We start from the raw sequence: 14598 nt of genomic DNA on the forward strand, positions 1-14598 counted from the left end.
CTGAACTCCACTTACTCTGCAGTCCAATCACTCCCAATTTACAGAAATGACAGATTCCAAAAAGCCAAATAAAACATTAAAGGGGGGGGGGTCAGAACGTTTCCTCAACTTTCCCCATTCAACTCCAGTTACTGTATTTTTCATAATATAAAGTACACTTTTTTCCCCCTACAAAATGGGAAAAAGTCACTACGTCATATTCCAAATACAGGGAGTCCCCGACTTATGAACGCCAGCTGATACGAACTGACGCAATGTCGGATGCTCCCTGTATTGTTCCTATGTCTTCCTCCGCTCACCAGTGTATAGTTAAAAGCAGCGCCTCTGACCTGATCCATCGGCTTCCATGGTAATCAGAGTCCTCTCCTCTTCCTCACTGTTCACCTAGTGCTGGTCGCATGTAATGGCACAAACAGGAGAAGCCGGCACTAGGGGATCAGTGAGGGAGAGGTCTCTGATCGACGCGGGCACCCTCAGATCAGGTGAGACGTGCTGCCGCTGAGAAGGGGAGCAGAGGAAGAGAAAGGGGGCACAAAGGGGGACAGAGGAAGAGACAAACAGGGCACAAAGGGGACAGAGGAGGACACAAGGGTGACAATATATGTACAAGGGGGACACAACTGTATAAACCTGTTTTTTCTCCTCTAAACCTAGATGCATCTTATATTCCAGAACGTCTTATATTCCGAAAAATACAGTATTGCTTTATTTTAGGGAACTTTTCCAGTGAGCGCATATTGTCCCTTCATACAGTATAAAAATCACTGAGGAACCAAAACTGAACTAAAACTTCCACGAGACTGCACTGGTGGTGAAGCTCACAATAATCTGCACTTTGCATCAAGCATACTGCAAGTTTATACTACTCTCAGATGTTGGCCTCTCGGTTACCCTGCGGAAAGCAATAGCAACACAGACACCCAATGAGTGGATTTAAACAGGGGTTAAAAATCCAATTTCCTGTATAGCCTGGCTGATATTGGATATTGTACTACCAGCTGGTGTCCAAAAGGCAAGTGCACTAAAGTGTACTTTATTTAGTCACATAGTTCAAACATTTGAACCACAAATCACGCTTTATTGAACATACCATTCAGAAACCATTACAATATTCAATTTCAGGCAGGCTAAATCGGAATCAGGGATTTTATGACATACACCTCCCCATAAGCCCCCTCGTTGGGTGTCTGATCGCTTTCCTCATGTCCACTTTTGGGAAGCTTTTTTTTTTTCTTCCCACACTTGCTTACATTCTACTATACAATCGTACTTCCATACCTTCCTCAGTTCATTCTCTCAGTTACCCACAATGCTCTTACCTTCAGAGCAGAATTTGCCCACAAATCCGGTGGCCGTACAATCACAGGTGGGTTCTCCATCAAGCAGTAGACAGACCCCACCATTTTCACATGGGTTCTCCATGCACAGGCCCTCCAGGTCCAGTCGTACACCATGACTTCCCAGCAGCCTCGGTTCAGAGTTGCCATATTTGAGGTCAAGCAAAAATCCAGAGAAGGTGGGCAGTTCTCGGACAGAGCTCAAGGTCAGGGCATCGGAGCGGATATCCGCAGGAACGCCACCCAGAAAGAGGTCACTGACAATATTCATGTGCTGTCGCTGCGGCCGGACCTCCACGGGTTTGGCTACTCCATCTAGAACCAGCGTGGTCCTCAGCCTGTTTCGGCTGACCATGAGGAAGTGCCAGTTGCCATCATCAACCGCTTTGTCACTCAACACCGTGGTTTCGGCACAATCAATGCTAAACTGCAGATGAACGCGGCCATCCGCCAAGGACAGGCAAAGAAAGTCACAGATACCTCCATCGTCAAAATAGAGGAGAAGGCCAGTGGAGACGTTGGTCCTGAGCTGGAAACTGAGGTCACTGCGGGTGCTGGCGTCCCAGCGTAAGTAACGTGCCCACTGGTTGGGCAGACCTAGAAATTCCAGGCCAAGACTCAGGCCTAATATGGAACCCAAGAGGAAACTGAAGCGGAAGGTGAAGATGAGTGAGTGAAGGCCAGAGGAGGACATGGTGAACTGGAGGAGAGAAGAGGAGGAGGAGAAGGATACTGGAGGAGGAACTTTGGGGAAGAGAGGAGGAGGAGGAAGAGATAAATCCAGGTTCTCAGAGAAGATTGCGGCAATACACCCCACGTCCAACTCCCAGACCACACTGCGTCATAAGAACAGTCTTCTCTCACAGCCAACCAAGACGTGCAGAAAACGTTCACCAAGTGTCTTCCCAACTCACTCCTGTGGAAAAACAGAGACAAGGTATTAGTTCACTGCCTGACCACCGGACGAAATGGGATAAATGGAGTTGGATGGGGGAAGGGGAAGTTATAAAAACAATACTCTATGGCAGGGGTGTCGACCTCAAATTCAAAGTGGGCCGAAATTGAACATTGGGACCAAGGAGTAATGCCTATGCCCTCTCCTATACAGTTCCCTGGTGTCTAGTGCTTCCGCCCCCCCCCCCCCTCCCTTCTATGGCTTCCCCGGTAATCTAGAGTTACAGATTACTCAGCAAGCGCATGGTGAAACAGAACAAAAAAAATACTATGCAAAACAAAGCTTCACCTCCATTACAGCTTCCCTGTTGCATCTCGCCGCCGGGAGAATTGGACACAAGATACAGCCGATATACGGCTCCCCCTGCTCCTGCACAAGTCCCGGCATCGTTCTTTACTATTCCCCCCTCCAGATCCACGAATGTATGTCAATGTATTTCAGCTTACAGCTATTGCTGGCGGCCGAATTACAGTGTTTTAAAAGTAACTTCAGCTCAGTCTTCTGACGGCGGGAGATATTACTCACTGTGCGCTGCTATAGCTGTAATTCCTATTACGGTCTATGGTGGCGCCGGCTGCGCACATATCTCCTGCGCTGTTATTACAGCGCTCATCCCTGTTGGTCTTGAGTGGGCCAAATATAATGCAAAGTGGGGAAACCACTTGCAGGCCAAATTTGATGGCTCTGCAGATGGAGTTTAACTTGGAGTTTGATATAGTATGCTCCATTCGTGTATTAACCTCCTTAGCTGTAACCCAGTGTGTGACACTGGGTAAGACGCCGGAGTGTGCCGCTCAGGCCCTGCTGGGCCGATTTACATAATTTTTTTTTTCAAACACGCAGCTAGCACTTTGCTAGCTGCGTGTTTGGTCTGATCTCCGCCGCCGCCCGCCGCAGATACAGCCGCCCCCCCCCCCCCCCCCCCCCCCCGCAGGTGAAAAAAGGTGAAAAAAAAAACTCCCACAGCCGCGGGAATTAAACCGCCAGGGGGGTTAAAAGCCCAGTTCAAGCACATATACATATTTAATTTAAAAAATATATATATATATATTATTAGACACTGGTATTTTTCTGTAAAGAAAAGGATAAATTACTTCCTGGAACAAGTCAAAGATCCTCCGAGACTTCCAGATGCCGGTTTAGGGCCCATTCTCACTACAGTGATTAGCGTGCGATTCCCGCTAATCGCCAAAGCGCTATTGCTATTCTAACCCTATGGCAGTGATCTCACTACCGCAATTGGCGTTGATCGCTTTGTAATTAGCGCCAATTGCAAAACCTGTTACCAGCATTTTGCCCAGATTCTGGAGCGATCACAATACAGTGCTTGATAAAGCGCTGATCACAATGGCTATGAATCGTGGAAGTTTGCAGTGATTTTAACCGCACTAATCGTGGTAAAATCTCTTGCAAAAAACGTTTTTGCGATTTAAAGTGTGAATGTGTCCGAGAAATAATCTCCTGTACCTTCCTGCCCCCAGACAGCCTAATGGCTTCAGAATGCCTGGGGTAAGACCCGGGTTCACATTGGTAAGGCCCAGTTCTAAACAGACTCCATCCTAAAGGAGGTGAACGGATCTTATGTCAATCAGTAGGATCCTAGGATTTGTTCGCAGTGCTGTTAGAATGGATCCGTTCGGTACGTTCCGCAAGTTTGGGGAGGCTGCGATCATCCCGGAGTGACAGATGCTCTGCATTGATCACACGTTCTAAGGGAAGGATCAAAAACAGATGCCAAATAAAAACTGCTCCATTTTACAGATATGTTTTTGATTCCTCCACTGTGAACTGGGCCTAAGGGGCAGGGAGTAATCCAACAGCTGGGAGTTGTAAAGGAGATGTGGATCTATGCGCTGGTCCTGCAGGTATTCTCTTAATAACATTCCGGCTAGTTTTGGTGAGCACCCGGCTGTCATCAGCTCACCTCCTCCTATGCTTTCGGCAAACTTGCACAGAAGCACTGGCCCTGCATTCTCTCAACTTACCCCACCAGGCTACTTTTTCGTGCTAATCGGCTGGAAAAACACTGGATATATGTACATAAAGACTGTCTGAACAGAAGCATGAAGGGCCTCATGGACTGGAGAGAATTGTACGGATGAGATCAAAACACCCTTTGCTCGGATTTATTGATAATCATCCGTGACTGGGCAGGCTGAGCTCACAACAGTCACCTGGGTCATATCAAGATATACAGCAAACCACACAAACCCCGGGGGAGGGAAGGGGTGGCCTACAATGAGTCAAACAAACTACCATGAACAAATAGCCTGTACGGGACTGGATGGTGATATGGCATGTTTGGGGCCAGGTGGTGGTATCAGCGCTCTCAGGAACATCTGTTTTTGTGTAGGTGAGCAGAATGTGATAGCAGCGTGTTTGGGAATGGATATCTGTGTGTGCGCGACACCGTGTAGGGATATCGGTGTATGCGACACCGTGTTGGGATATCGGCATGATTGGGAATGGATATCTGTGTGTGCGACACCGTGTGGGGATATCTGCATGATTGGGAATGGATATCGGTGTGTGCGACACCGTATGGGGATATCGGCATGATTGGGAATGGATATCGGTGTGTGCCACACGGTGTGAGGATATCGGCATTATTGGGAATGGATAGCGGTGTGTAAGGCACCAGATTGTGATATTGGCATGTTAAGGAACGGATATCGGTGTGCAGGTAAACGGTTGGCGACCCTGGAGTGTTTGGGAATGGATATTGGATTGTACGACACCGGATGCAGATATCGGTATGTTTGGGTAGAGATGTGTGTATGGAGCTGGATGGTGATTATGACATGTTGAGGAACAGATATTGGTGTCTACGTGGCCGGATGGTGAGATTGGTGCATTTTAAAATTGATATTGGGGTGTAGAGAGCCGGATGGGGATGCTGGCGTGTTTGGGAATGGATATTAGGGTGTACAGGGCCAGATGGTGAGGTTGGCATGTTTGGGAACGGATATCGGTGTCTACGGAACCAGGTGGTGATTATTGGTGTGTTTTGGAATGGATATTGGGGTGTATAGGATCGGATGTTGATACTGGTGTATTTGGGAACAGATACTGGTGTGTATGGATCCGGTTGGTGATACTGGCGTATTTGGGAGTGGATATAGGTGTGTACTGGGCCGGTTGGTGATACTGGCATGTTTGGCAATGGATACTGGTGTGTATGGAGCCAGATGGCGATACTGATGTGTTTGGGCATGGATATCGGTGCATACAGAGCCAGACGTAGATACTGGCGTTTAGGAATAGATATCGTTGTGCATGGATTCGATTGGTGATACTGGCATATTTGGGAATGGATATCGGTGTGTACGGGGCCATATGGTGATATTGGCATGTTTGATAAGGATGTGTATGGATCAGATTGGTGATACTGGCGTATTTAGGAATGGATATTGGTGTGTACGAGGTTGGATGGCGATACTGGCATGTTTGGGAATGGATATGGGTATGTATGGGGACAGACGGTGATACTGGCGTGTTTGGGACAGATATCAGCCTTTACACAGACAAAGCTCTATGGACCATTGCTGCAGGCAGGTCTCTATACACAGCAACACACATTCTATGAATAAATAATGTCCCCATAATGAGCCAGCATCAGATGACTCTACAAACATGAGAGGTGGCAGCAGCGTGGGAGACGCAGTCTGTTCCTGGAACACCTGCACCAATCAGACGCTGCATCAGGACCTGCATCCCTCTCCAATTACCATGGGCTCTGATGGGTTAGAACCTTACTCACAGACACTATCCTGAGTTGAAATACTTGTGAACCTGAATCCCAGACAAGATTAAGTGTGAACACTCACCAAAACCGAGCGTCCAGATCACTGCATGCCACCAAAATGCTAGCAGCACGTGTGTCATGGCACCACTCCATTTCACAACATTAACTTGGTATATTTAACAGGAGTAAGTGTCTCCAGGGTAACTGCAGCATGGCACAGTGCAGTCACATGATCATCATGCAGGAGAATAACCCAACTGATCCAATATGGCCACCATCTCTCCCATAAACCTACTATTGTACCTGGAGAATGTCCCTACGCTGTCACATGACCACCCAGCAGGAGGACAATCCTACTGATCCAATATGGCCACTGCCCTTTTCTGTACCCAAGTCCTGTTACTTGAAATATTCTAGTACTGGCGGAAACTGTAGGCAAATGCCTGGATTTCTGCACGCAAGCATTACATGTACTTCACCAGCCAAAGGAACCTGTAGGCTGGCATATTTATTTATAACAATGCTAGTTGCCTGGCTGGCCGCCTGTGTCTCTAATACTTTTAGTCATAGACCCTGAACAAGCCAAATAAATATGGCAGCCTCAATATCCCTCTCACCTCGGCTTTCCTTTAAAGATAGTCTGTTCTAATTGAGTCCTAAAAGTCAGGATCTCAGCTGCATTTAGATCCAGAACACAAAGTGCCTCTAATAAGAATGTTACGAACAGCCGAGCGCCTGTGAAAAGCGGCAAGCGGGTCACCCTAAGCGCCGGGCACCACCCAGAGACACGCAGGAAATTCCAGAGCCTCGGGGAAGATTCCTGACACGCTGCTTGTTCCCCGACCGCGGCTCGGGACACTTGTCAGAGGAAGTCAATTAAAGTAAAACAAAATCAATATGAATATCAACAGACAGGCAGCATTCCCAAGACAGACGACATAACACGGAGCTGCAAGCGGCAACTATCGCTCCCTCCCCACCCCAAACTGCTCCGGTGCCTGACTGGGGGGAGGGGGGGGGGTCAGGAGGAGACGACAGACTCCCAGCGCTGCAGAGACAAGCACAGCATGGCCACAGCCAACATCATATGCTGCATAACAGCCATGACTGACTGCCTATCGGAGAGCTGCTTGCCAACACTTACTGGCAAAATTCTGGGCACAGGAGGAAGGGTACAAGGTGGCTCTTACATGGAATGAATACTGAGGCCCTGGCATGGGGGTACAGGGTGGCACATACATGGAATACTGAGGCCCTGGTACTGGAAGGCTACAGGGTGGCACACACATGGAATACTGAGGCCCTGGCACGGAGGGTACAGGGTGGCACATACATGGCATACTGAGGCCCTGGCACAGGGAGGGTACAGGGTGGCACATACATGGCATACTGAGGTCCTGGCACAGGGAGGGCACAGGGTGGTACATACATGGAATACTGAGGCCCTGGCACAGGGAAGGCTACAGGGTGGCACACATGGAATACTGAGGCCCTTGCACAAGGAGGGTACAGGGTGGCACATACATGGAATACTGAGGTCCTGGCACAGGGAAGGCACAGGGTGGCACATACATGGAATACTGAGGCCCTGGCACAGGGAGGGTACAGGGTGGCACATACATGGAATACTGAGATCCTGGCACAGGGAGGGTACAGGGTGGCACATACATGGAATACTGAGGTCCTGGCACAGGAAGGGGACAGGGTGGCACATACATGGCATACTGAGGTCCTGGCACAGGAAGGGTACAGGGTGGCACATACATGGAATACTGAGGCCCTGGCACAGGGAGGGTACAGGGTGGCACATACATGGAATACTGCGGTCCTGGCACAGGGAGGGTACAGGGTGGCACATACATGGAATACTGAGGTCCTGGCACAGGAAGGGGACAGGGTGGCACATACATGGCATACTGAGGTCCTGGCACAGGAAGGGTACAGGGTGGCACATACATGGAATACTGAGGCCCTGGCACAGGGAGGGTACAGGGTGGCACATACATGGAATACTGCGGTCCTGGCACAGGGAGGGTACAGGGTGGCACATACATGGCATACTGAGATCCTGGCACAGGGAGGGTACAGGGTGGCACATACATGGAATACTGAGGCCCTGGCACAGGGAGGGTACAGGGTGGCACATACATGGAATACTGAGGTCCTGGCACAGGGAGGGTACAGGGTGGCACATACATGGAATACTAAGGTCCTGGCCCAGGGAGGGTACAGGGTGGCACATACATGGAATACTGGGGTCCTGGCACAGGAAGGGGACAGGGTGGCACATACATGGAATACTAAGGTCCTGGCCCAGGGAGGGTACAGGGTGGCACATACATGGAATACTGAGGTCCTGGCCCAGGGAGGGTACAGGGTGGCACATACATGGAATACTGAGGCCCTGGCCCAGGGAGGGTACAGAGTGGCACATACATGGAATACTGAGGCCCTGGCACAGAGAGGGTACAGGGTGGCACTGACATGGCATACTGAGATCCTGGCACAGGGAGGGTACAGGGTGGCACATACATGGCATACTGAGGTCCTGGCACAGGGAGGGCACAGGGTGGCACATACATGGCATACTGAGGTCCTGGCACAGGGAGGGTACAGGGTGGCACATACATGGAATACTGAGGTCCTGGCACAGGGAGGGTACAGGGTGGCACATACATGGAATACTGAGGTCCTGGCCCAGGGAGGGTACAGGGTGGCACTGACATGGCATACTGAGATCCTGGCACAGGGAGGGGACAGGGTGGCATATAAATGGAATACTGAGGTCCTGGCACAGGGAGGGTACAGGGTGGCACATACATGGAATACTGAGGCCCTGGCACAGGAAGGGGACAGGGTGGCACATACATGGAATACTGAGGTCCTGGCACAGGGAGGGAACAGGGTGGCACATACATGGAATACTGAGGTCCTGGCACTGGGAGGGTACAGGGTGGCACATACATGGAATACTGAGGCCCTGGCACAGGAAGGGGACAGGGTGGCACATACATGGAATACTGAGGTCCTGGCACAGGGAGGGTACAGGGTGGCACATACATGGAATACTGAGGTCCTGGCACAGGAAGGGGACAGGGTGGCACATACATGGAATACTGAGGTCCTGGCACAGGGAGGGGACAGGGTGGCACATACATGGAATACTGAGACCCTGGCACAGGGGGGGGTACAGGGTGGCACATACATGGAATACTGAGGTCCTGGCACAGGGGGGGTACAGGGTGGCACATACATGGAATACTGAGGTCCTGGCCCAGGAAGGGGATAGGGTGGCACATACATGGAATACTGAGGTCCTGGCACAGGGAGGGTACAGGGTGGCACATACGTGGCATACTGAGGTCCTGGCACAGGGAGGGCACAGGGTGGCACATACATGGAATACTGAGGTCCTGGCACAGGGAGGGTACAGGGTGGCACATACATGGCATACTGAGGTCCTGGCACAGGAAGGGGACAGGGTGGCACATACATGGCATACTGAGGTCCTGGCACAGGAAGGGTACAGGGTGGCACATACATGGAATACTGAGGCCCTGGCCCAGGGAGGATACAGGGTGGCACATACATGGAATACTGAGGTCCTGGCACAGGGAGGGGACAGGGTGGCACATACATGGAATACTGCGGTCCTGGCACAGGAAGGGTACAGGGTGGCACATACATGGAATACTGAGGCCCTGGCACAGGGAGGGTACAGGGTGGCACATACATGGAATACTGAGGCCCTGGCCCAGGGAGGGTACAGGGTGGCACATACATGGAATACTGAGGTCCTGGCACAGGAAGGGGACAGGGTGGCACATACATGGAATACTGAGGCCCTGGCACAGGGAGGGCACAGGGTGACACATACATGGCATACTGAGGTCCTGGCACAGGGAGGGTACAGGGTGGCACATACATGGAATACTGAGGCCCTGGCACAGGGAGGGTACAGGGTGGCACATACATGGAATACTGAGGCCCTGGCACAGGGAGGGTACAGGGTGGCACATACATGGAATAATGAGATCCTGGCACAGGGAGGGTACAGGGTGGCACATACATGGAATACTGAGGCCCTGGCACAGGGAGGGTACAGGGTGGCACATACATTGAATACTGAGGCCCTGGCACAGGGAGGGTACAGGGTGGCACATACATGGAATACTGAGGCCCTGGCACAGGGAGGGTACAGGGTGGCACATACATTGAATACTGAGGCCCTGGCACAGGGAGGGTACAGGGTGGCACATACATGGAATACTGAGGTCTTGGCACAGGAAGGGGACAGGGTGGCACATACATGGCATACTGAGGTCCTGGCACAGGAAGGGTACAGGGTGGCACATACATGGAATACTGAGGTCCTGGCCCAGGGAGGGTACAGGGTGGCACATACATGGAATACTGAGGTCCTGGCACAGGGAAGGCACATACATGGAATACTGAGGCCCTGGCACAGGGAGGGTACAGGGTGGCACATACATGGAATACTGAGGTCCTGGCACAGGGAAGGCACATACATGGAATACTGAGGCCCTGGCACAGGGAGGGTACAGGGTGGCACATACATGGAATACTGAGGTCCTGGCACAGGGAAGGCACATACATGGAATACTGAGGCCCTGGCACAGGAAGGGTACAGGGTGGCACATACATTGAATACTGAGGCCCTGGCACAGGAAGGGTACAGGGTGGCACATACATGGAATACTGAGGTCCTGGCACAGGGAGGGAACAGGGTGGCACATACATGGAATACTGAGGTCCTGGCACAGGAAGGGGACAGGGTGGCACATACATGGAATACTGAGGCCCTGGCACAGGGAGGGCACAGGGTGACACATACATGGCATACTGAGGTCCTGGCACAGGGAGGGTACAGGGTGGCACATACATGGAATACTGAGGCCCTGGCACAGGGAGGGTACAGGGTGGCACATACATGGAATACTGAGGCCCTGGCACAGGGAGGGTACAGGGTGGCACATACATGGAATAATGAGATCCTGGCACAGGGAGGGTACAGGGTGGCACATACATGGAATACTGAGGCCCTGGCACAGGGAGGGTACAGGGTGGCACATACATTGAATACTGAGGCCCTGGCACAGGGAGGGTACAGGGTGGCACATACATGGAATACTGAGGCCCTGGCACAGGGAGGGTACAGGGTGGCACATACATTGAATACTGAGGCCCTGGCACAGGGAGGGTACAGGGTGGCACATACATGGAATACTGAGGTCTTGGCACAGGAAGGGGACAGGGTGGCACATACATGGCATACTGAGGTCCTGGCACAGGAAGGGTACAGGGTGGCACATACATGGAATACTGAGGTCCTGGCCCAGGGAGGGTACAGGGTGGCACATACATGGAATACTGAGGTCCTGGCACAGGGAAGGCACATACATGGAATACTGAGGCCCTGGCACAGGGAGGGTACAGGGTGGCACATACATGGAATACTGAGGTCCTGGCACAGGGAAGGCACATACATGGAATACTGAGGCCCTGGCACAGGAAGGGTACAGGGTGGCACATACATGGAATACTGAGGTCCTGGCCCAGGGAGGGTACAGGGTGGCACATACATGGAATACTGAGGTCCTGGCACAGGGAAGGCACATACATGGAATACTGAGGCCCTGGCACAGGGAGGGTACAGGGTGGCACATACATGGAATACTGAGGTCCTGGCACAGGGAAGGCACATACATGGAATACTGAGGCCCTGGCACAGGGAGGGTACAGGGTGGCACATACATGGAATACTGAGGTCCTGGCCCAGGGAGGGTACAGGGTGGCACATACATGGAATACTGAGGCCCTGGCACAGGGAGGGTACAGGGTGGCACATACATGGAATACTGAGGCCCTGGCACAGGGAAGGCACATACATGGAATACTGAGGTCCTGGCACAGGGAAGGCACATACATGGAATACTGAGGTCCTGGCACAGGGAGGGTACAGGGTAACACATACATGGAATACTGAGGTCCTGGCACAGGGAAGGCACATACATGGAATACTGAGGCCCTGGCACAGGGAGGGTACAGGGTGGCACATACATGGAATACTGAGGTCCTGGCCCAGGGAGGGTACAGGGTGGCACATACATGGAATACTGAGGCCCTGGCACAGGGAGGGTACAGGGTGGCACATACATGGAATACTGAGGCCCTGGCACAGGGAGGGTACAGGGTGGCACATACATGGAATACTGAGATCCTGGCACAGGGAGGGTACAGGGTGGCACATACATGGAATACTGCGGTCCTGGCACAGGAAGGGGACAGGGTGGCACATACATGGAATACTGAGGCCCTGGCACAGGGAGGGTACAGGGTGGCACATACATGGAATACTGAGGCCCTGGCACAGGGAGGGTACAGGGTGGCACATACATGGAATACTGAGGCCCTGGCACAGGGAGGGTACAGGGTGGCACATACATGGAATACTGAGGCCCTGGCACAGGGAGGGTACAGGGTGGCACATACATGGAATACTGAGGCCCTGGCACAGGGAGGGTACAGGGTGGCACATACATGGAATACTGAGGCCCTGGCACAGGGAGGGTACAGGGTGGCACATACATGGAATACTGAGGCCCTGGCACAGGGAGGGTACAGGGTGGCACATACATGGAATACTGAGATCCTGGCACAGGGAGGGTACAGGGTGGCACATACATGGAATACTGCGGTCCTGGCACAGGAAGGGGACAGGGTGGCACTGACATGGAATACTGAGGTCCTGGCACAGGGTGGCACATACATGGAATACTGAGGTCCTGGCACAGGGAGGGTACAGGGTGGCACATACATGGAATACTGAGATCCTGGCACAGGGAGGGTACAGGGTGGCACATACATGGAATACTGCGGTCCTGGCACAGGAAGGGGACAGGGTGGCACTGACATGGAATACTGAGGTCCTGGCACAGGGTGGCACATACATGGAATACTGAGGTCCTGGCCCAGGGAGGGTACAGGGTGGCACATACATGGAATACTGCGGTCCTGGCCCAGGAAGGGTACAGGGTGGCACATACATGGAATACTGAGGCCCTGGCCCAGGAAGGGGACAGGGTGGCACATACATGGAATACTGAGGTCCTGGCACAGGGAAGGCACAGGGTGGCACATACATGGCATACTGAGATCCTGGCCCAGGAAGGGTACAGGGTGGCACATACATGGAATACTGAGGTCCTGGCCCAGGAAGGGGACAGGGTGGCACATACATGGAATACTGAGGTCCTGGCACAGGGAAGGCACAGGGTGGCACATACATGGAATACTAAGGTCCTGGCACAGGGAGGGTACAGGGTGGCACATACATGGAATACTGAGGTCCTGGCCCAGGAAGGGGACAGGGTGGCACATACATGGCATACTGAGGCCCTGGCACAGGGAGGGTACAGGGTGGCACATACATGGAATACTGAGGTCCTGGCCCAGGAAGGGGACAGGGTGGCACATACATGGAATACTGAGGTCCTGGCACAGGGAAGGCACAGGGTGGCACATACATGGAATACTAAGGTCCTGGCACAGGGAGGGCACAGGGTGACACATACATGGCATACTGAGGTCCTGGCACAGGGAGGGTACAGGGTGGCACATACATGGAATACTGAGATCCTGGCACAGGGAGGGCACAGGGTGGCACATACATGGAATACTAAGGTCCTGGCACAGGGAGGGCACAGGGTGGCACATACATGGAATACTAAGGTCCTGGCACAGGGAGGGCACAGGGTGACACATACATGGCATACTGAGGTCCTGGCCCAGGAAGGGTACAGGGTGGCACATACATGGAATACTGAGGCCCTGGCACAGGGAGGGTACAGGGTGGCACATACATGGAATACTGAGGTCCTGGCCCAGGAAGGGGACAGGGTGGCACATACATGGAATACTGAGGTCCTGGCACAGGGAGGGTATAGGGTGGCACATACATGGAATACTGAGGCCCTGGCACAGGGTGGCACATACATGGATAACTGAGGCTCTGGCACAGGGAGGGTACAGGGTGGCACATACATTGAATACTGAGGCCCTGGCACAGGAAGGGGACAGGGTGGCACATACATGGAATACTGAGGTCCTGGCACAGGGAGGGTACAGGGTGGCACATACATTGAATACTGAGGCCCTGGCACAGGAAGGGGACAGGGTGGCACATACATGGAATACTGAGGCCCTGGCACAGGGAGGGTACAGGGTGGCACATACATGGAATACTGAGGCCCTGGCACAGGGTGGCACATACATGGAATACTGAGGTCCTGGCACAGGGAGGGTACAGGGTGGCACATACAACAAATACTGGTCAGTGGGGAGAGGGAGGAGATAGAGGGGGTTAGGGAGTTCGTGGTTGGAGTGATTTGTGTAATCAGGATCCTTCCCTTCTATCTCATGTGAAATATGGTGGGATGGGGGAGGAGTCTGGACAGACAAAACTTACAGGGCCCAGCCAACCACAAGGTATTTTAACGAGGAACTCCAGTGAAAATAATGGAATAAAAAAGTGCTTCATT

At 52.4% G+C, this 14598-nt stretch overlaps 1 protein-coding gene across 21 annotated transcripts in view; it reads right to left on the minus strand.

Annotated features, from left to right (window-relative positions):
• Positions 1–14598, minus strand: part of NRXN3 (neurexin 3) — a 705883-nt gene that overhangs the window by 671567 nt on the left and 19718 nt on the right. For all 21 annotated transcript variants that reach the window (XR_011024153.1, XR_011024152.1, XR_011024151.1 and 18 more), the window contains exon 2: positions 1320–2253. Coding sequence is in view for 18 of the 21 variants with exons in the window: in XM_068254465.1 (XP_068110566.1) it covers positions 1320–2031 (712 nt within the window). In the remaining 3 variants the exon portion in view is untranslated. The remainder of the gene's footprint in view (positions 1–1319; positions 2254–14598) is intronic.

Source organism: Hyperolius riggenbachi, chromosome 9 (assembly GCF_040937935.1).
Source record: "Hyperolius riggenbachi isolate aHypRig1 chromosome 9, aHypRig1.pri, whole genome shotgun sequence".
In the NCBI taxonomy this organism is placed as follows: Eukaryota; Metazoa; Chordata; class Amphibia; order Anura; family Hyperoliidae; genus Hyperolius; species Hyperolius riggenbachi.